Consider the following 21,438-nt stretch of genomic DNA (forward strand, 5'->3'; position numbering starts at 1 on the left):
GAGTGTTTTTTCTTTTTATTTGTCAATGTTGTAAAGGATCATTTGACAATGCGTTCAAATATTTTCTTTCTTTATGTTATTCATATTTCATACTTCAGTAATACAATTAAGCTTTGGAAGGCTAACCCAGGGCCCACGTTCAACAGAACTACATTCTCTCCTGTGACTGGGATGACTCTGCCCAGCCCTGAAGAATTCCAGGTATTCTCGGAAACAGCTGTCAGGAAAACCAAACAAACGTGACGTACTACAAACAAAAAGCTCACTGCAATGCTGCTCACTACAACGCCATGTCCTAGCGTGTCCGTGGCTTAGGGAGATACATAGGGTGCTACAGCTGTGTGCCAATATACAGTCTGGCGGCCAACATGAAGAGCTAAGCTAGTAGCGCTCACATGGCTTAGGAGCCATGGTTTCATCAAAGTGATTGGTGCCGTGATTGGATAAGAGGCTTGATTTACCTGCTTTTTCTAGCCAGGGCTTGGTGCCAGGTGCTCATGGTAAAGACACACCCTAACGGACGGGTACAGGTCTGCAGTTCCGTCTTGTCAGGTCGAGTTCAGCTACAATACCGGTATCCACCTTATTTTCAGCCAATTGTCTACAACATGTTAACTGTCTGTGTAATGGTGTATCTTTTTGCAGCCGTTTCTAGCTAGTTGACCTGTTTTACATCACATATCAAATCATGAATTATGATAAACTACTGATCCTACTGAAACTCTGAAATTGGCTCAATTCGACCAAGGGAAAAAGTTTTTATTTAACAGCACAGAAATACAGAAATTTAATCTGTATGAATATTTATCGGTTTCCTCATAGATCAATATTACTTGCAATCCAAGAGTAAATTAACCAACTGAACTTGTGATTCTCAGGGTTTAAAACCAACAAAACAAATACAATTACCAGGAAACTCTTTTGGTGAACTGGAAACGGAAGCGTCCTGTTTTGTGTGAAATGCATATATAAATATATATATATATATGTATGTTCATCTCTCAGTCTCTGTGTATATACAGTTTATGGATGTCTACAACAGATGGACCGAAATAAATAAACACGGTTGTGCATTTTCACTGTGTAGAGTGATGAGGTCAGTAGTTACTCATCTCTGTAATATGCACTAGCTAAACGCTCTGCCCTGCTGTAGTAAACATACGCACGCACGCGCACAGAGTCAATTTCTGCTTGAAACACACACACACATGTTGGTTCACACACAGATCGTCAGATCATCAGCTCCGTTGTGCCCTGACCTGGGAGATGTGGTTGATGGAAGACTCCATGCGGCGCAGCTGAGATGCCTGGATGTCCAGTAGCTGCAGCACGTTGTTGGCCAGGGCGTTGATCTGGTAGGCCACGCTGGCCAGGGACTGGGTGGTGTACGCCTTGGTCTCCTCCAGGGCCTTGTGTTTGTCCTGGGCCTGGGGGACAGACAACGGAGGTCTTTGGGTTTCACATGCTTTGACCATGGGCACACACGTTTTATCATGACAAAATTGACCATTGGAACTGCTATTTATGAGAGCAGGGGGAGAGGAGGAGATTATACGATGGAGACAGGGAGGAGTGGAAGAAAGGGCGAGAGATGGTAGAGAGGCAGAGAGGAGGGAGAGAGAGACAGCGAAAGAGCGAGAGAGGACAGAGAGACCCACAGAAAGGCATTGACAGGAGAGATGAAGAGAGCAGATGCAAAAAAAAAAGGGAAAGGTATAAGGTGTACAGTATAATATAAATATGTATCATGCATACATAATGAATGCCAGATGACTTTATGAATAAACAATGACTATCTGCCTCTTCTTTTCCTTAGGGTTTCAGGAGGTGGAACCCAGACCCTGAGCTGGTATAGTGGACACAAAACGTTACTACATTTGCACACACATACCCACAACATGATAGCGAGCCTCTGACTTGTTTACCCTGTGGGCAGCAGCAGAAGGGGCGGTGTGTGAAACACGGGGAAAACAGAAATAAAGCAAAAAAGAAACAAAGATGGGACGAAAGAATGAAAATACCAAGTAAAGAAGAAATAAAGGATGTAAAAACTGGAGATGGTCAAATGAAAGGGATAAAAGGAGTGCTCAATTATTGTAGATCGGGTTTTACAGTGTGAAGTGAATAGCTGTGTGTGTGTACATTCGTGTGCGCACTGGAGCATTTCTAATCTAAAAACCACCCACTTGGCTAGATTCCTGTGACCTGGGCAGGGCAGTTAGCAGCTTGTCTGTTTAGTGCCTGCTTCACACAGGTTGCATCTCAATGTGCCAAATCTTGCAGTAGCAATGAGATAAGCAGATGTGTAACAAAACAACACACTACAGGAAGCACACTTTACTCCAGAGGGCTGTAGCCCGGTTATACATCTGCTAAAAGTGTGTAGCAGCACATACCACACTCTCTCTCCACTAACACTATCACTGGGGAGTCCTGCAGTAATGTACGGGGAAAATTGTTATCTGTCACCAGCATTCTGAGGGGTTTTTGAGGTAGCTTTAAAATTAAGCTAGTTTTTCATTCCATTCACCTTTTGAATAAAAGTAGCAAATATAAAAGTAATATTATTATTCACCTTTTGAATAAAGCATGCAGACAAAAATCTTTATATTTCACTTAATGTTGTTTTAGGGGAAATCTCCCCCTAAACAACATTAACATGTCCCATTGAATAAGACCTGAATCAGCCTTTAGAGTGTATCTGGATTTGAATGATGTTCAAAGAAATAACCCACACATGCTGGTGTTCGAAGCATCCTTTTTTTTCTACTGCTGTTACGCTGCAACAGTCGCTCTCTAAAATCAATACCAGAAACAGCTAACCATTCTGCCAATACTGCAACCACCATTAACAACCACAGGCAATAAACCCACACAGAAACTGCTCACTCGGACACACCGACCTCTTGATAATGTTTAGATAATAGGCCAGCGTAGTGTAGGTGCTAGGCTGTTTTAGTCCCAGCTGAAAGGTGTGGGGTTCCCATCCCCGACGTCCACGGGCTGCCTGTATGCATCCTTCGGTAGAGATGCAGAGTAGCCATTAACTGCTGCTTACATGTCTTAAATTCAGTGTTTGATACATTGGATAAAAGCATCTGCTTAATGACAAAAACTAATACAAAAATTGATTAGCTTATACATATAAGCTTCATCAATAGAGGGATTATCAGTCTACGTCACTGTACGTCACTCGCCGCTCTACGCGCATGTCGTTGGCAGAAAGAGAGCGACAAGAGCCGCAATCATGTCTCGTTGTGCGGTTGGTTGCACAAACCCTTTTAATAAGACTGATTATCCCATTTATTCTACTTCTTGCTTGCCAATATAATAAAACAATTCAAATACTTTAATAATTATGCTTTTTCTTATTCGTATTGCATGCTTATTACATGTAGGCCTATACTCTGTTTGAGTTCATCTCCCTCAAAAAGTAGTCCCCTTTAATTACGATCGATCAAACATGTTTTAGACACCTCGAAGGGCATCCCACTTATGGGGGATGCCCATATCCCACTTATACCATAGTTACTTACCAAAGAAAAGAAATTAAGATCATTCATTTATATTTTCAAGTGTTTTACAATCCAAATATAACGTTTTTCACATAAATAGGACGGGCCATAGCTACGACTTGGCAACGGGAGGTATTCTAGTCCGCTGAGCTATGAGCCAGAGAGCTAACGTTATGGATTGTACATATTTATAATTCGAAATTCGTCCCAGCCTTTATACCAGATACTATAGGGTCTATAGCATATAACCGCGTTTTCTGATTACAGTTGAATGTAACAGTAAAATTGCCAATTAACACCGCAACTGCAAATTAACCACACCGAGATAACCATGGCAACCGATCAAACAAATGTTCGTTTTGCCATCATTCTGCTCGCATCCGCCGTGTTGATGAACAAATAATCCCCCTATAGCTTGGATATGGAGGAGAGTGCAAAATATTTCAAAGTCAGATACAAAAGAAAGAAAAGGGTAGTTAAGTTGAAGATATAGGGAATGTGAGGTAAGACAAGGGCGGGCGACATCTTGTGAGAAAGAACCACCAGACCAACAGGGGTAGAAACATAAGCTGCATGGCACGTTCACCACGGTGTGATGTCAACATCATATTCCCCGTTTCCTTTTTTTCTTATAAGATTATTCCACATGTACGGAATTGAAAATGTACACTTTTCTACAACAACTCGTTTACATGTATATGCAAAATAAATAGATGGGAGGAATGTATTGTTAGTAACTGAAGACTCAGTCTAACCCGATACACCGACATTGCAACACGCATGGTCACATTCTTCTACTCATTTGTCTCCCCGGCAGTAAATAGTTCAGACCAAACAAGATCTGGTCACATGATCCGTGGTCATGATATTAGGGTCAGAACTACCGGTCAATACTGCCCAGCTCAAGGGCTTCTTTTACTTTGAAGCCTCAGTTAAAAGATCAGTAATAGATCCAGTTGGGACCTGATATTAGAAACCATGGGTTTTTCCCATGCAAAACCAAGTCAATAAAGTCGTAGGTTCTTCGGGCAGGAGGGTAAACAAGCGTGTCGTAGTGTAGCAGAGGAGCTAAAGAGCCAGGGATCTCAGCGGGTTCCCAGGGAGCTGTAACCCTCCTGGGGCATTTCCTCTCATATTTCTCAACTGTAGCAATGACTGGAGGAAGGGGAGGAGGAGAAGGAGGAGGAGAAGGAGGAAGAGGAGGTAGAGGGGGAGGAGGCGGACATGAGCAGCTGAAGAGTTGTCAACAGCTCACTCGTCATTGGTTAAAAAACAATGAATCCACAGATTTAGTTATGCATGTCTAAAGGGAAAATGTGTATACAGAATTATAAAAGCAATAGTGGTTGACCAAGGCAGCACCGCAAATTCATAAAACTATGAACTGCCCAGTGTGAACCAACTCTCACCACACACATCTGACCCCCCCCCTAGAGAGATGACACTTGAGAAGTTGCGGATCACAGGGTTTGAACCTCCTCCACCAGATACAGACAGAGAGAGAGAGAGAGAGAGAGAGAGAGAGAGAGACTGCTCAGAGATCAGGAGACAACACACGGCCAGACAGCCTCCCACGTCTCAGCTGGTCTCTCCAGTCAGAAGCTTCTTAGAGTACAGGCAGGACACCGACTGAATGAGTAGGCGAAGTCCTGGAAACAAACTACACATGCTCCCAACTCCAAAACCAGGATTCATAGCGGATATAGGATAGCACAACGAGAACGAATATCATAGCAGGAAACATTGAGGTCCGGTTCACCTGGTTTCAGAATATTTTGATACTTAGCCGGGGGAAGTCTAGTGGGTAGGATGTCCCCCTCCCAGTCAAAAAGGTACTGTTTTTTTTTTATTTCTTATGTCTGCAGCCTAACATGGAGAACATTTATTTTAGAGCTTACCCTGCTCCTAACTTGCCCTCTGCTAAATTAAAGTCCACTATGATACAATTGGATCGGAGTTTAAAGAGAAATACTGGCAAAGCCGCGACAATACAGTGTTGCTACCGTTAGCCCAACTGACAGGTGGCTGTTAGTGCTCCCACTTGTCCAGGAGGGAAACAAGCTGGGAAGACAAAAGAATGTGAGGAATCTCCAACCGTTATCCCCAAGTGTTGTTCACACTTCAGTCAGCAAGCAAAATACACACATAGGAATGGAAAGACCCATGAACGCAAACTAACAGTCCATAAAAGAAACATTCAAAAGGTTTCCAATCCAAATTAAATCAGCTTTCCTCAAAAGATGGACAGAGATCCATGTGGAACCTTTCCACATGGATCTGACCTTTGATCATATCCATATGTAGCAGGATACAGGACAGTGTGGAGATTTTCTTTGATGACTTGATGGAGCATTGACATAAACCCGGCAACCCTACAGACCACATTGTATTTGTTACCCTGTATTCCGCACCCTGCACGTAGTGTACAGTAAATAACAGAATAGTGCACACAAGACACTTTGCTTCGTGTCGGTTATCGAGCAGTTATCACCCAAGGATCGACTGGGATGAGATAAGCAGGACTTAAGGGCAGCCACTACAAGCTGCTGTTGGACATCTTGACACTGATTGGACGAAAAGGAAGGGGGGGGGGGGGGGGGGAGTAGGAGAATCCACAAGAGACCGGGAGGACAGGATCGATCCATTCCGAGCATGTTCTTGTGTCTGTATGTTTTTTCTCAAAACAGCATATAGTTGGTGCTAGCCCACCATACAGTAGTATACATCCTACCATTGAAATCGCACAGTAACAGTGCAATGTTTTAGTGAATCAAAGGCAAATACAGTGTGGTGGTTTACCTGACAATTGGTTCATTTATTTGTAATGCCCTACCTATATTGTACATGGCACTATTAAAGAGATTATTATTATTATACTTTATTCATAGCGTTTGAATTTGTATAAATAACTGTGTGGATGATTATTAAAGTCATTATGTGTAATATTAAGCCCCTCAGAGATTGTAGGAGGGAGACTTTCAGAATTCAAAAAAACTCAAGAGCAGTGTTCTGTCTGCTCTAACTGGCTGTGCCACTGTGGGACGCAACCCAGCGTAGCTTGGCTGGCTGGCTGGGTGTGGTGTCAGTGAGAGGGGTTTTGGGAGTGTCCATAGTAAGATTATTGTAATCAGAGACGTACGGCCGTCCCAGCATTTTTCATATTTCCGCTTATCAGCAATAGGGTGTGATGTAGTTTATAACATTATTATAATCACTTTCAACTAAAATATACGTTCAGGTGATTCCAATGGGCTAAATTTCTCACATTGTGACTTGAATTTCTTGGTGTGTCAAGAGTGTAGCGATGTGTAATCTGGGAAAATAGTCCAGATTAATTCTGGATTACACTAAAGTGAAAGAAACAATGAGATATACACTGTGGAAATATTTAAAGATTGTACAGTTGGCACATTGGCTAGCACACAAAAGCACTTCCTTACCAACGGCTGATTCAACAGAACCCAACCAGGAAGTCCCTGTCACAAGATGGACATGACAATTAAAATACCAGCATTATTAATACTAGGATTTTAATAATTCCCTTTCTTGTTGTTGTCCCCCCCCCCCCCCTTTAGCATCCAAAAAACTGTGTGTAAAACAGCATGAAGAAGTATCTTGATATGTCAAATGGGTCAATGGGACACAATGCACGGTTTCTTCCTCCTTAGCATGAAGCCTGAACACTAGGGGGAGGGGAGCTTTAAAAGGAAGCCCAACGGCTAAATTTAACTGAATCTAGTTGTATGACCCATTTACAGAGCGGAATCTGACCAGTTTACCTTTGCAGCACTTTGAAGTAAAATAGGTCTTGAAAAAAGAAAGTGTTTACCAATAGCTGTCCTGTTAATGCACCCCCACATTTCTGTGTCCTATATTCTGAATAGCATTCAGGCCGACTCTATGGATCGAACCAAAACCAACTACGGGTGGACAGCAGGTGGTAGAATACATGAATGAACTGCGGCATTGAGAAACCAGGCCGCTGGTCTTCGTGAAAAAGGGAGGGAAAAAATAGAAAGACAGAAAAATGGGACTCTAATCCCGAGAGACATACAGGAAGCGTGAAAATGAAGAAAATTTGGAAAAGTGATTCATTTATCAACGTTCGGAGCCCTGGCTCTCTCCCAGGGAACACTAGGTAAGGCATGAGCCATGTGACCTGGATATAACCAGTTCACTCCATTTCCTCCTTTTGACTCCAACACCTTGGTACACACAACAATCCCTACAGGTGCAGCAGAGACACCTGTATCGCATGAAACTACCCTACTAGGAAATGGACCAAATCGAAAATAGCTTCACCTCCAGCAGACTTTAGACACCGGCCTAGTACTCTTATTGTCGTTTGAAAAACGTTTTGAACGTGTTGCTTGAAGGTTCCATTAGGGATTTCTGACTTGATACGTATTGTGTGTTAGCAGCTGGATAATGACCTCACCCTTTTGTTCTCCCCCCACCCCTTCTCAAATGTCCCTCTAAAGCAGGATTGCAAAAAAGCATCAACCGACACACACACACACACACACACACACACACACACACACACACACACACACTTTCAGAATACTTCAGACAGAAGTAAACAGCAGACCCAATGTCAAAGTGAACCAAGGTGTGCGTCAACTACTGAAACCTGGACATGGCATGCTGTTGAGATTGTGTACCATGCACCAAATGCCCTGCCATGCAATGCTACACAATGTGTGCATTAATTTAGGTTCTGCCTCTCTGCCTCTATTTGGATAAGGGATGAGCTGCTTCTGCATCATTGAGGTCTACACAGCAGGTGGCCGTATTCGCCCAAAGATGACGGTTGCCGCGGCATATGGTCCGTGTCTCTCCCTGGCAGCATGGCAGCAGGCTGGGGAAATGGCCCAGGGGGCCTGCACTTGTCACAGGTGTCTCAGGTGCAGAACAAAGAGCTCAGCGACGGAGGGCAGGGAGGTTCAAGGACGAGCGCGGCAGATGAATATCTTGAACCAGTTCTGTTGACACCTCGGTGTGCCGATATAGTCTTCGCGAAAAGGCTTAATGCTTAGTGGATCCTCACTCTACTCCACACATTGTGTATGTAGACACATCCTACATATTATTAAATTGCAAATACAGCCCTGAACCCCTGCTGTGACACACTGATTTTCCACATCATAGAAACAGCATATTCTTCTTACATTAAAAAGGTGGAAATAGCTGTTTATCACATTTAAATCCCATTCTAATTTCAGATTGAGCTCTCTTTTCTAAAGGCTGATAAGAGAGAAATGTACACCATTGAAAGACAATGTCAATTCTGTACCAACATCTGTCTTAAAATGTTCTCACACACACAGTCAACAACATCCACAACTTGAAAATAATTTATATAAATCTGACCAATTCGTCACTGTACTGTTAACAGTCTGGCAGTCATGCCAGATAGAGAGAGAGACAACGAGAGGTAGAGATCAATATAGAGAAAACGAAAAATAGAGGGAGAAGCAAGAGAATTGAAGACAGGCTGAGACATGTGGGCCTATCCCTGTGAATGATTCACTGTGTGTGTGTGTGTGTGTGTGTGTGTGTGTGTGTGTGTGTGTGTGTGTGTGTGTGTGTGTGTGTGTGTGTGTGTGTGTGTGTGTGTGTGTGTCATCTGAAAGATGGAAAGACTGAACCAAGTGAGTAAAGAGTCTGCCACACTTCATGGCCCTCAAAATCCTATAATATTACTCTACACCATTCACCGTTATTTAACTAACCATAAACGTTAAAGAATAAAAACATGTATTTTGATGTATTTTTATATATTTAGTTTCATAAGCATTCATATCAAAACAAAACCTAAAATATGGTGGTAGTTCTCAAGTTGATTTTACATATTATAACCCGTTATAATTTGGGAGTTTGATCATATCAACTAAATACTTCATACGTTTCATTGTATTGGACTAACCAATATTATACAACGCCAGAAGAGGCTTGTGAAATTTGTACAGTAACCTATAAAGCAATGTCTTAAGTCATTAATCAACCCACAGCAGGCTAAATTTGTAGCATTATGATACAACAGAAGGCATACATGCCTATCTTTACAGCACATATAACGCAGCCAATTGGATGTGGCCACAGGCCAAGTCTGTTTTTCAAAGGTTTCAACTCCTTTGAAGGCCGTTTCTCTGTCTGTGGTAATTAACAAGGGTCTCTTTAAATGGCCTTTTATTGGTGAGATGGATAATCAGAAACCTAAATACTGACAAGAAACCAAATTGCCCCTAAAAACTAAATTATAGGGAGTCCTCCGGGACTGCATCGTGGATGGGCACACCCTCCTCGGCTGTTAGGGCTTTCCTTCTGTGGCCTTCTGTGTTCCGTTTCCTCGTCAATGTCGGTCACACTGTCTCTTCATTTTCAGGATCTTGTCCAATTCACAGGTTTAAGTTGTTGCCTTTATTCCGCTTTTAGTCAAGCCCACAAAGTCAGATAAAAGTTAACCACTATTCACATACTTGACTCGATGAGAAAAAAATAACCTCCAACCATCAAACAGACGTAGTTATGGCAGAGTGCTAAACCTAATTCGGCAAATTATATGCATACAGTTATAGGCCTGTAGATACATAGATATATCTAGACTGTGTGCGACGTTGTCGAACAACTCAGATGGCCGTCAACAGGCACATACAAGAAGTACTGCAAACCAAAAACATGACCAAACTACTGAATATGAACTATGTCTAATTTGTATCTCAATAACTACTCAGGAAGTCAAGTAACGTTACATCCCACTCCTGAGTCTGACTAATATAAGTAACGTTAGCTTGATTCAATTCAAACATTCAGCAGTCGTCAGCATTATATTAGGCCAAACGGGGAGCAGTCTGCACTCGCTTTCGTGTATCAATAAAGCACAGGTTTAAAACCACCGACCACCGACTCAAACACCGGAGCCCCCGGTCTCCATGTCGGTGTGCAGCGGGGTTAAGTTCGGACCGTTCAGAAGTAGACGACACACCCTCTGTGTAAACTACCCAAGAGAAATCATTGATTTAGCTGATCTACTACTCTGGTGAGCAGGCGTGGATGTTTCCTGCGGCACACAGCAACGTGTACTTATAGATATGAGTCACTATGAATACGAAACCTTACAGATATTAGACTGAGAGATTCTAGATATGAGACTGAGACAGAGACATTATTGATATGGGACAGAGAAATTATAGATATGAGACATTGAAGACATTGAGTCGCTTCTATGCAGCGGGCAGATTTCGCATCCACGCCCGGGGATCTTTATATACATATCCTGTCCCCGGACACATTCCATGGGTTTCAAAACGACAGGGAGGCGGGGGAAGCACTAGGAGACATGCTCGGGTGTTCCCTGGTGTTGTGTCTTCCTACCTGGACATAGTTGTTCTCGCAGTAGTCAGCTACTCTGGTCAGGTTCTGGTAACTCTCCACAAGCGCACGTTTACCGGCGGGAATCTCTTCCTCTAACAGCATTTGTAGCTCTGCCATTTTACATCTCTCCTCCGCAGAGCTTCCCAGGGCTAGCTTTATCCCCCTTTTAGATTGAAAACCACCAGCAGCGCTTGCTTGACAAACTCCGTCGCTATTGTGGGATTGGAGCTGCTCTCGGCTCGGCGTAACCCCCCATCTGGGAGAGAAAAGTAGCACACAACGAGACACTTTGAACTCGGGCCGAGGGGCATGCCGGGTAACGTAGTGAAACGGAGCGAGATATCCGGTTGTAACGGTTTTCTAAATAGACGAGTAATTTTATCACCGGCCTATTTTCTTTGCAAATTTAAAATCAATACTTAACATGAAGTTCAAATATCAACAATATTGCCTTAGTTTGCCGTGATTTTCTCATATTTATAAGTTATACTTGTGTTATACACTTTCAGAATTACCAGTCGATTCCGTTTGGCTGACCGTGCTTTCTAACTACACTTCCCTGCAGTGCCTGTCCACGTAAGGCATTCTGGGATGTGTAGGAACTATCCTCTTAATGTGGTTGCAAAGTTCCCGTCAAGATTGTCGAGAACTACAACTCCCTGAGCGTACAGTGCCTGTCATTACTTAGCTGTTTATGGCGTCTGTTTGTAGGCGTTATAGATCTCCCCGCTGATATATAGCCTTGATTTCTTCATGGTAAGTCAACTAATGTTACTAGCTATTTTGCTGCGAAGCGTCGATTAGTCTGTATTGTATTTGGTGTACATGAATTTATTAGAACTGGGTCAGCACACCGACACAGCCTCCTACTGGTGCTGTCCTCAAAACACTAGGCTTTGTGATTTTCTTTCCATAACATGGAGACTTTAAGACGCGACGGCTTCCCAAACGATTTCCATATCTGGCGTCTTATTACTGTAATCAATATCTTTATCCGGCTGTGCCAAATCCACTGATCACGCATGCGTGTATCTGCCCCTAAACCGCTGCCTGTTTCTCGACCCCGAAGGTTGTTTTATTTTGATTGTCTGGCTTCGTCATGGAGTGCGTCAGCATGGAGACTGGAAATCCACTGACACTGCTGCGCTTCGAGGCAGCCGTGAAAGTGATCAAGAGTTTACCTCCGGACGGTAAGGACGACCTACATACTGTATTCACTGTCATCAGAACAGCAGTGTCGGTGCTGTTCACGTACAGTCGGTATCCGTAGCTCCTACTCGAGGAGAGACAGGTGGGCTGGGGACTGAAGAATGATACATTTATAGACTCACACAGACGCATATAGGTTGGTGAACCTCAGAAGTAGTTTCCAGAGTTGGTACACCTCTGTTGCAAACAGATTGTTAAATGGGCGATGTAATTGCCCCTAACCCATATACAAGCATTGCACTTGTCACTCTTAAGGCTGTACTTTTGGCAGAACACCTTCCCCATTAAACCCATCAATGTCTACATGACATATCTATGTTATATATTAAGTGTAAGTAACTGGCACATTGTTGTAAACCACACTCAGAATGTTGACATGTCTCAAGAGTCAGTGCAATACATAATCCAATACATTTTTTTGTACCCAGGTTCTTTTCAGCCGTCAAACGACATGATGCTCAAATTCTACAGCTATTACAAGCAGGCCACGCTAGGCCCATGCACAATCCTGCGGCCTGGCTTCTGGGATGCTGTGGGCAAAGCAAAATGGTACATGGTTCCTTGGATCATACAAAGTTCCCTATTTCTCGCCGCTGTCTTATCACCCTGTTTATAAACTGAGAGAGAGAGAGAGAGAGAGAGAAGGATCTTTGGACCTGGGCAGTGAATGATACCGCAGGGAATGCAACCTCCTACCTACATAGCCGCATGGGGGGTTTCATGTGTCTGTGGGACACAGTGGAAATAATGCTCCAATATATAAACTGTTGGAAGCTGTTCTTGATGTTTATGGGATGTTTATTTATTTGCACACCCCCTCTGAGCGTATCCAAGGGCTCTTTGACCCACCACGGTTTGGACCTTAAATAACCTCACTAAACTAACACCACAGAACTGAGTTGACCCTTGGTTCCGACCTTAAATAACCTCACTAAACTAACAACAGTGAAATCACCCTAACTCTAAACTGAAGTTGAAAAGTTTTATTTGAAGTCGACCATTAATAAATTGAAAAGCAAAGTAGAAAAAGAGCGTTGTGTCTCTCCAAACTCATTATAAATGTGTTATGTAACTTGTGTTTTTGTGCCTTTTAGGGATGCTTGGAATTCCCTTGGGGACATGGCAAAGGAAGAGGCAATGGCGGCCTATGTGAATGAGATGAAGCTGGTAACTATTTGTCGCTATTCTTTCTCCCTCTTTCGGTCTCATTCTGTGTCTTTGTCAGTCAGTAAATGTCCTCATCAATAAACTATTGCTAAGCAACCAATTGATTTCAAGTAAAATATGAAGACAATACATGCCTGTATATTTTATAACGCTGAATTGTGCGTTGGATTATAACAGGGAGTTTGTCAAGTGTACTGGTGCACAGTAACGTGTTCATCACACCTCGCTCCTGAAGCACGTCGTCTGGCGATGTGGAGTGCACACATGGGCTAAGCCTCAGTCGGAGACGTATTGATCGATCGATTACTGATGCGCCATTGATCCGCAGATCCTGGAGGGAATGCCGATCACGGACGAGGTGGAGGAGCTGCTGAAGGTGATGGGTCCGTTCTACGAGCTGGTGGACGAGAAGAAGAGGATAACGCAGATATCCGACCTGAGCAGCGGTAAGGCGCTCCCCCTCGCCTCCTACCGCATGGGGTTTTCTGCTTGTCTTTTGTCGATTCACCGTCCTTATCTTGTCCGTCTGTTGAGTTTTAATCCTCCTCTTTCATCACACGCTCAGCCCGTTTGACACGGTTTGCTAGGCAGCTTGAAGGCAAGTACATCGCTGTGTGTCGACCCCCCCCCGATCTACTGCCGTGTGGTGCTATCATTTAGTGACGTGCAATTGATCCCTCCATCCCCTAGAACCCTGTAGTGCGTACGGTAGGAACATAGGGGAGAATGAGAGACGTTTGTCTGTTGTATTTGTGCTCAGATGTCAGCAAGACCTCATCCCATATATAGATAGTCACAATGTAAAACGCATTGTTTACCTAGTTATTGAGCCAATATCATAGGGTATAACGTGAGCGTCTATGGTATGAAGGTGAAGCTGTTTGTTTGCTCCTTGTAGAGTCCCACCACATCCAAATGCAGCAATGTTGTCAACTAGTGTCGTCCATCTTGCCATCATAAAATAGACCTAGTAACTGTAATAGACTTGGGTAATGTAGGCTTCCATCGTTGTCCAAAGAATGTGCGGTCACTGTTTTACGCTAGCTGTAGGATGTCTGAATAAATATGTTTTGCAATTCAGTCGAGTGGGTGCAAACACGCAAGGCATCAACCTTGCTCTACCAGTTGAGCTAGACAGGGACACTAACCCCTAACCCTGGAAGCGGTCATGCCTTGCTCTACCAGTTGTACTAGAGATATAATATAACCCCAACCCTGGCAGTGGTCATGGCTTGCTCTACCAGTTGAGCTAGACAGGGAATCAAACCCCCCAACTGTGGCAGTGGTCAGGCCTTGCTCAAACAGTTGAGCTAGACAGGGAATTGAACCCCTAACCCTAGCAGTGTTGATGCCTTGCTCTACCCGTTGAGCTAGACAGTGACTTAAACCCCAGACCCCGGCAGTGGTATTTGCCTGCTCTCTGTACTGACCAGGGGTTTGTGGTCGCAGGCTTCGGGACGATGCTGTCTTCGAGACCGTCGAAGTGTGTCACCAAGAGCATCATCAGGAACATGGAGCTGAACGGCTCTCTGGAGGGCCGGCCCACCAGAACCAGAACCGAGCTCCTGGCCGGGGAACCTGCAGAGGAAGAGGAGGAGGACGATGATGATGATGATGAGGACGAAGATGAGGAGGAGGAGGAGGAGGCAGAAGAGGTGGAGACACACAAGGTCAAAAAAGGTAATGAAGACCAATCAACTTCTAACTTATTGTCTGTCATTTTTTTGCTGTTGTGTTTTGGCCCCACTAGGGAAAATGAACTGTTTTAAGGTTGGCCATGTTCAAATTGATGGATCGGTCCCTCTCTTAAACAATAGTGAGGTTGGCGCAGTTCTTGTATTCGCTCACGCGCCAATGTGAAAAGGAAGATTAAAGTAAGTGTGGACTACTATTGCTGACCATTCACAATTTGGATTACAGACCATAACTCCAATAAAAATGCTTCGTCGAGGAGAAGCAAGGGTCACCTGACCAATGGAAAGATGGCTAATGGTGGTCCCCACCTGACCAACAGACCTCAACCCAAGGCTACTCTGAACGGCCATGACGGCCCCCAGGACACAGCTCACGTCAATGGACACTCTCACACAGGTCAGAAACACCGCCATTTTGGATGTTCAGTGGATCAGTGTTCGAGTTCGACTTTCATTGTTTTTAATGGTTAACGTGTCGGTTCTGAGACCTGGTGTACCGATATTTCTGTTGATTATTTCCATATTTTCATAGCTTAATTTCTTGTCAAATCGTACTGTTCACTGTTTATTAGTCTATTACTAAAACTAACGTTTAGTAGATGCTTTATATCCAATTTGAATTCGGTGAATTGAGACACAGGTCGTTAAGGAGCAGGAGGGGGTTAGGGGTCATTTGCTCCAGGATGCCGACAGGTTAGGCGGTGGACACTGGGGTATTGAACCCAGAACCTTCTGGCTGTGAGTCACACACCCTAGCTTTTACACTATCCTTCCCACTTGTCATACTCAGCTCCTATTTTCGCCATGCGAGACGATTGAAGGTCTTGTTGCCTAACAAAATTCGAATTCGATATTCAGAATTTGTGAATATCTAGATTCAAGTTAGTTGTAAGAAAAGCAGCAAGAATCCGGAATGACCAGTAATGATGCTTCACCCCATTCTCCTCCATTGGGAAACCAACTGGAGGTATAGCGAATCACTTTGGAACATGAGTAAGAGGGCTTTTTAAAACATTTAAAATTGATGTCCAGAGCTCTGCTACATTATTTGATTTTGTTCAATCGAGTGTGTGATCAGTCCCCAAGCTTGGTTAAATCAAGGATTTCCAGCTACTTTGTTTAGATAGATTTAACCCAGGACTAGAAAGACACATAGGTACGACAGTGTTTACCATCTCACATGACTTCTGCATGTCACCATATGAAGGGGCGCACTAAAGTGGCTTGGTTCAGTGAGGCAGGTTATTCTTAAACTCTTAATTGTTTCCACTCATTTTTAGCCACTAAACCTGGGAGAATGTCCTCAGTCTCTATTTCAAGCCTTTGGAGACTGACTTGTGAGTCGACTCCACTACATAACAACGGCCTTTTAGAATGATGGAAAGGCGTGCTGGTTCATGGTTCATGTTTAGCCACTGAATCTGGGCACATTGTCCAAAGTGAGCAGTGAGTGTGTACTACTGATTCAACGGTAGTATAGCCCTACTCCCAGCATGTCTACGAAGCGCATTAAAATGGTTTCCAAACAGGTTGTCCCCTAGATTACCCCCTGGCCTCCATTGTCCAGGTGTTCTCTCTTTCCCCATGTGACCGTGGTAATCTCCTAATCTTAATCCTTGGTGAGCCTCAGACCCTTTTTCCTTAGGGAAACACATTGTGCTCCGAACAACCAGATAGTCCAAACTCCCCGTTTACTGCGGTAGGCCAACCTGGCAGGCCAAAACACACCGGTTCTCTTGATGATCCCACGGAGCATTTTAGATTCAGTCCTCGGTAGATGAAGGGGAAGAGGATTGCGACGGGGGCGAGATAGTCCAATGGCTCGGGTGTTCAATTCCCACCCAAAAGGACCCGGGTTCGATCCCTACCGCCCTCCGCCTCCGAGTAAATATCCTTGAGCGAGATGGAGATGTCTAACCCCCATCTTCGCCTCACTGTGTGAACGTGCGCCTGATGGGTTTTGTTGTGTTTTTTTCTTCCCCTGCTTCAGACCCCAGTGAGGAGCAGTCCGGTCTAAGTCCGGCCAATGACTCCGACAGCGAGGTCTACTGTGACTCTGTGGACCAGTTTGGTCAGGAAGAGGCAAGACACACACACACACACACACACACACACACACACACACACACACACACACACACACACACACACACACACACACACACACACACACACACACACAGACACAGACACGAACACACGGAGTATACAACAAGGAATTAAGTACACTGATGAATGACAAACGAACACAGTTATACATTATAGGCCGATGACAGTTTTCAAATAGAGCAGTCCAGTAGAACCACTTTGCTCTCCCTTTGTTAGGCTTCAGATGAATGAGGTGTTTGTCCCATCAGGTCTCCTGGCCGGGTTCTGAGACACTCCCCTCTCTGCGTCCCCAGGGCTCCGAGAGGAACCACAGCCCGCAGGACCTGGACGAAGACGAGGGCCAGGGCTCTCTCTCCCCCACGCCAGAGGAGGAGACCCACACACACCCGCCGGGGGAGCTGCCGGGGCCCGAGGAGGGGGTGCAGCGCGGGGGGGAGGAGGGGGAGGCCAGCGGGGGCAGCTCCCAGAGACAGAGTCGCAGCGGGGACACGGCAGGGAGGTCCCAGGTCAGAGGAGGGAGAGGTAAGAGACGCTCTGAACCAGGGAATACAGCTGCTTCTGGCTGCCTTTATACCCGCTAGCCCGGTAACTATTCCCTGTTGGACATCACGATACTTTTAAACCAGGAATTAATAACTGACTATTCTGGACTTTCTCACCTTTACGGTTACTATTTCCCCCTTATCAATGATGGATGTCTACCCACCGAGTAACTATTCACTCTTAACCAGGCAATAATAACTGCCTTACCTGTCCATTACTTTACCCTTATTACACTGCTTTGTTAAATACTCGATTCTGATTGGTCAATGACAGCACTCTACGGTCTTCTGTTTTTGTACTGCAGACTGCTGCTATGTGTGACAGTGGTTAAAGGTTCAGGGTGATGTAAGACCTCCCCGCTTCGCCCCCTCAGGGTTTATATCACAACAATGACTGGCGCGCTTTACATTATCCCGTACTTAACCAGTAAGTCGTCCATTTGCCAGTGTGTGTGTCATCTAAATGGATCCACAGGGAATCAACACCACAGACGCACGTCAAGCCTCTCATTTCCCTCCAACAGGGAAATGGATGCGAGCCGCGAAGTTGCGAGGCCAAACAAAACTCCAATGCAGCTCTGACCTAGCACGGTATCCAGATACAACCAATCAGACCACTTCTGCCTCTGCCAACACGCTTCCTGTTATTGCTGTCCCTTCACCAGGCTCCCGCCCACCCGGGGGCTCGGCTTCGGAGCGGCTGGCGACGGGCGGCTGGCAGGGGGAGGAGGGGGACGGGGAACGGTGGGCGGGCGCCGGGACCCCCGCCGGGAGCCTCAACGAGCAGATCGTGGTGGCCCTGGGACGGCTGCAGGAGGACATGCAGAGCGTCCTGCAGAGACTGCACACACTGGAGGCCCTCAGCGCAACGCAGGTTAGAGGAGCGACACGGGTTAGAGGAGCGACACGGGTTAGAGGAGCGACACGGGTTAGAGGAGCGCCACGGGTTAGAGGAGCGACACGGGTTAGAGGAGCGACACGGGTTAGAGGAGCGACACGGGTTAGAGGAGCACCACGGGTTAGAGGAGCGACACGGGTTAGAGGAGCGACACGGGTTAGAGGAGCGACACGGGTTAGAGGAGCGACACGGGTTAGAGGAGCGACACGGGTTAGAGGAGCGACACGGGTCGGTGGAGCACCACGGGTCGGTAGAGCACCACGGGTCAGTAGCGCGACACGGTTGGATGCTCTGCATCTTTGTATAGCTTGCTTGTAGCGGCTAAGAAATTCTTTATCTCTAATTTTGCTCATCTATTACCCGCTTGCTGCAGGCGAGGTCGATGGCGATGTCTCCTACGTTCGGGTCACCCAGAGTGAACAAGTCAAGCAAGGTACAGTGAATTGGCACCATCAGCATCATCGTATTACGTCCCCGGCTTCTAAGCCGACATTACCTGCAGAAATATAAGCATTAGAGAAAAATGAGGTCATGAATAAATGACTATATACAAGTATCTATAAAACAGATATGTTTGGGGGAACCTGGCATTTAATTTGTACTCCCACTGTGTTATTAGCTTGTGATGATATCCTCCTCGTGTCGATCCACCAGACCCCGTCCTGGTGGCCTTTCGACGTCTCCCCCGGCACGGTGGCGTTCGCGGTGGTCTGGCCCTTCGTGGTACAGTGGCTTCTCCGCCTGTACCTCCAGCGAAGGAGAAGGTAACGCATTAAAAGGTCCCCATTTCAACACCCACACTTAACACTACCACAGTGTTTTAACGATCACCCCTAGTTCTGGAACCAGTTAAGGCATCCGCCATTTTGTTTGTTTTTAAACACCTTTAGAAGAATCGACTGAAGCGGTTTGGACCGGAACCCCCATGGTGATGGCACGGACCGCCACATTTGACCCGAGAATCCTTTTTGCCGTGTTGGTTTGGGTAGCTAACAGCTGTTCCCCCCCCCTCCCCCACTACTACAGTCAGTAGCTTTTGCACTAGGAGTATGGCACCAAACGACAATAGACGAGTAGAAAAAGGGCGAGCAAGAGGAAGAGGAAGTCTCCTGGGCTAAATGTGGAATCGAAGATAGATGAATGTATTGAGGGCGACTGAAGGCCTGAGTTTTGTGTTTTCAAGAAGAAGGATTTGTATAGAAAGACTATTTTCTTTGAGAAGGAAGGAAACCCTGAGAGGAGAGGATTACGGTTCAACAAGAAGAAAATCAACGGTTTAAATCATTCAAACTAGTCCATGCGATGACTGCTTTAGTGTTTTTTCACAGTGCTTCTGTATTTATGTTTGACCATGGGCATCATCTTTTAATTATTCATAATTCTGTATAACGCATTGTTTGTCAAACCTGTTTGTCATTAGTTGCCCGGATAATGCTGCTACATGTTCTGATAATTGTTTTGAGGCAATGAGGGTCAAATGTGAAGATAATAAATAGTTAATCGACTCAAATAATTAATAAAATAAGGCTCAATAAAAAGGCTCAATAGTTTGTGTAACTATTAAGTATAATGGCTTAAAGTACATCTCAAGTTTGTGTATTACACCTGATCATTTATTGTAATCCATATCCATCCACTGTTTTACTCACTGATCATAATTTGCATACATTATATTGATTTAATTGTTTTCCAAATGGAAAAAGTGCCTCAACATCATAAGGTACGCTTAGCACTTGTGTAGCAAAAATAAAATGTAAAAGGTTGTTGAAGCACACCTGCTTAGTCCCGGACCAAAATTACAAATTTGTGAGTTACGCTGGACTTAATAATGTCATAATGAAGTTATTAATTGGTTTTGAGTGATTTCACCTGAATTTTTTGTCTTTAACCAAGTAGCCTTTCTTATTCTGTAGCTACATGCTATAGCACCCATCACTGGGGTTCCTGTAGCTATTGTGGTTTGTGAACTAATTTAAATGTTTAATGTGAAGATATCATTGTATAAATAGACAATGTTAAGTTTATTTCCAATGGTTATAGTTATAATATTGCTTATACTGCGTGTGTCAATGTTAGCAAGCAGTGAGAACGTGTGTATGCATTGTATACATAACTGTTATAATTAAAATGCAACATTTTAAATTGCATTGTGTTAATATAGAATGTATATCAGATGTAGCAAGAGCTTTGAATATACAGTATATAATCTTTACAGAGAATTGTTTTATCAAATAATAAAAGTCTACCTTTTTACTGAAATCAACTAAGGCTTTCTCTATATTTCTGCCTTCCAATGGAGGAGTTTGCATGTTTATCGATAAGGGGCTGCGAATAAAAGATTGTGTATTTTGAGACATGCAGGCCTGTCAATTATTTCCCCAAATTCCACCAAACATGTTACCAATTGCATGATTACCAACAATTTGTTTTTATACAAATAACGTGACGACAATATTTCAAACTAGAGTTACGAGCAAAGATATTTTAGTTAACAGCCAATAGTAAAAGCTATACTCTGTTAGGAAACATTAAATATAAAATGTTTGGGCAGTACTACTTGCTTTGTGCAGAATTTTTATCTTGGAAATAAGGTCCAATGACATGCCACCAAGTGTGAGGGTGATTAGCCGTTACAAGCCGTTTTGAAAATCTGCCTTTTATGACATCATAAGTGGGCGTGTCCACCTAGATGTTTGACAGATGAGCAACGGCTTGTATCGGCTAATCAAACTCACACCTGGTGGCATGTCATGGGACCTTTAATACTTCAGTCTGAGATTCAGTTTATACGGAAGAGGATAAGGGCCCCATGTGATTATTTTTTTGCCGTTCTGTTTAAACTCAGAATTATGGGTAGGCTACCTGAAAAAGGTCAGTGAGAGTCACTTTGTGACATACAGGATGGAAGCCACACACCGACAACAGAA

General features: G+C 44.4%; 2 protein-coding genes across 7 annotated transcripts in view; one reads left to right on the forward strand and one right to left on the reverse strand.

Annotated features, from left to right (window-relative positions):
* abi1a (abl-interactor 1a) overlaps nt 1-11,139 on the reverse strand; it is a 40,572-nt gene extending 29,433 nt beyond the window's left edge. For all 5 annotated transcript variants that reach the window (XM_079754916.1, XM_079754914.1, XM_079754915.1 and 2 more), the window contains exons 1-2: nt 10,893-11,139; nt 1,260-1,427 (exon numbers count right to left, since the gene is read on the reverse strand). In XM_079754916.1, the coding sequence (XP_079611042.1) occupies nt 1,260-1,427; nt 10,893-11,009 (285 nt within the window). In that variant the 5' untranslated portion in view covers nt 11,010-11,139. The remainder of the gene's footprint in view (nt 1-1,259; nt 1,428-10,892) is intronic.
* A 403-nt stretch (nt 11,140-11,542) lies between these two features.
* Nucleotides 11,543-20,827, forward strand: acbd5a (acyl-CoA binding domain containing 5a). Of its 2 annotated transcripts, none has more exons than XM_079754941.1 (13): nt 11,543-11,648; nt 11,962-12,082; nt 12,530-12,650; nt 13,196-13,268; nt 13,597-13,714; nt 14,718-14,948; nt 15,189-15,359; nt 16,953-17,044; nt 17,365-17,593; nt 18,279-18,487; nt 18,885-18,944; nt 19,131-19,275; nt 19,402-20,827. In XM_079754941.1, the coding sequence occupies exons 2-13, from the start codon at nt 11,992-11,994 to the stop codon at nt 19,542-19,544; spliced, it is 1,683 nt and encodes a 560-aa protein (XP_079611067.1). In that variant the 5' UTR covers nt 11,543-11,648; nt 11,962-11,991; the 3' UTR covers nt 19,545-20,827. The 2 variants fall into 2 exon arrangements, with proteins under 2 accessions (XP_079611067.1, XP_079611068.1); XM_079754942.1 differs by having other exon boundaries at nt 19,166-19,275; nt 19,402-19,553.
* Nucleotides 20,828-21,438: the final 611 nt, after the last annotated feature.

Source organism: Pollachius pollachius, assembly GCF_949987615.1.
Source record: "Pollachius pollachius genome assembly, chromosome: 17".
NCBI lineage: Eukaryota > Metazoa > Chordata > Actinopteri > Gadiformes > Gadidae > Pollachius > Pollachius pollachius.

Bases quoted from the DNA above. Each gene is read 5' to 3' on its own strand.
- acbd5a (XM_079754941.1), top strand. From the start codon at position 11,992: ATGGAGTGCGTCAGCATGGAGACTGGAAATCCACTGACACTGCTGCGC. The intron at 12,651-13,195 runs GTACATGGTTCC...TGTGCCTTTTAG, and splicing joins GCTGTGGGCAAAGCAAAATG to GGATGCTTGGAATTCCCTTG. The intron at 13,715-14,717 runs GTAAGGCGCTCC...TTGTGGTCGCAG, and splicing joins GATATCCGACCTGAGCAGCG to GCTTCGGGACGATGCTGTCT.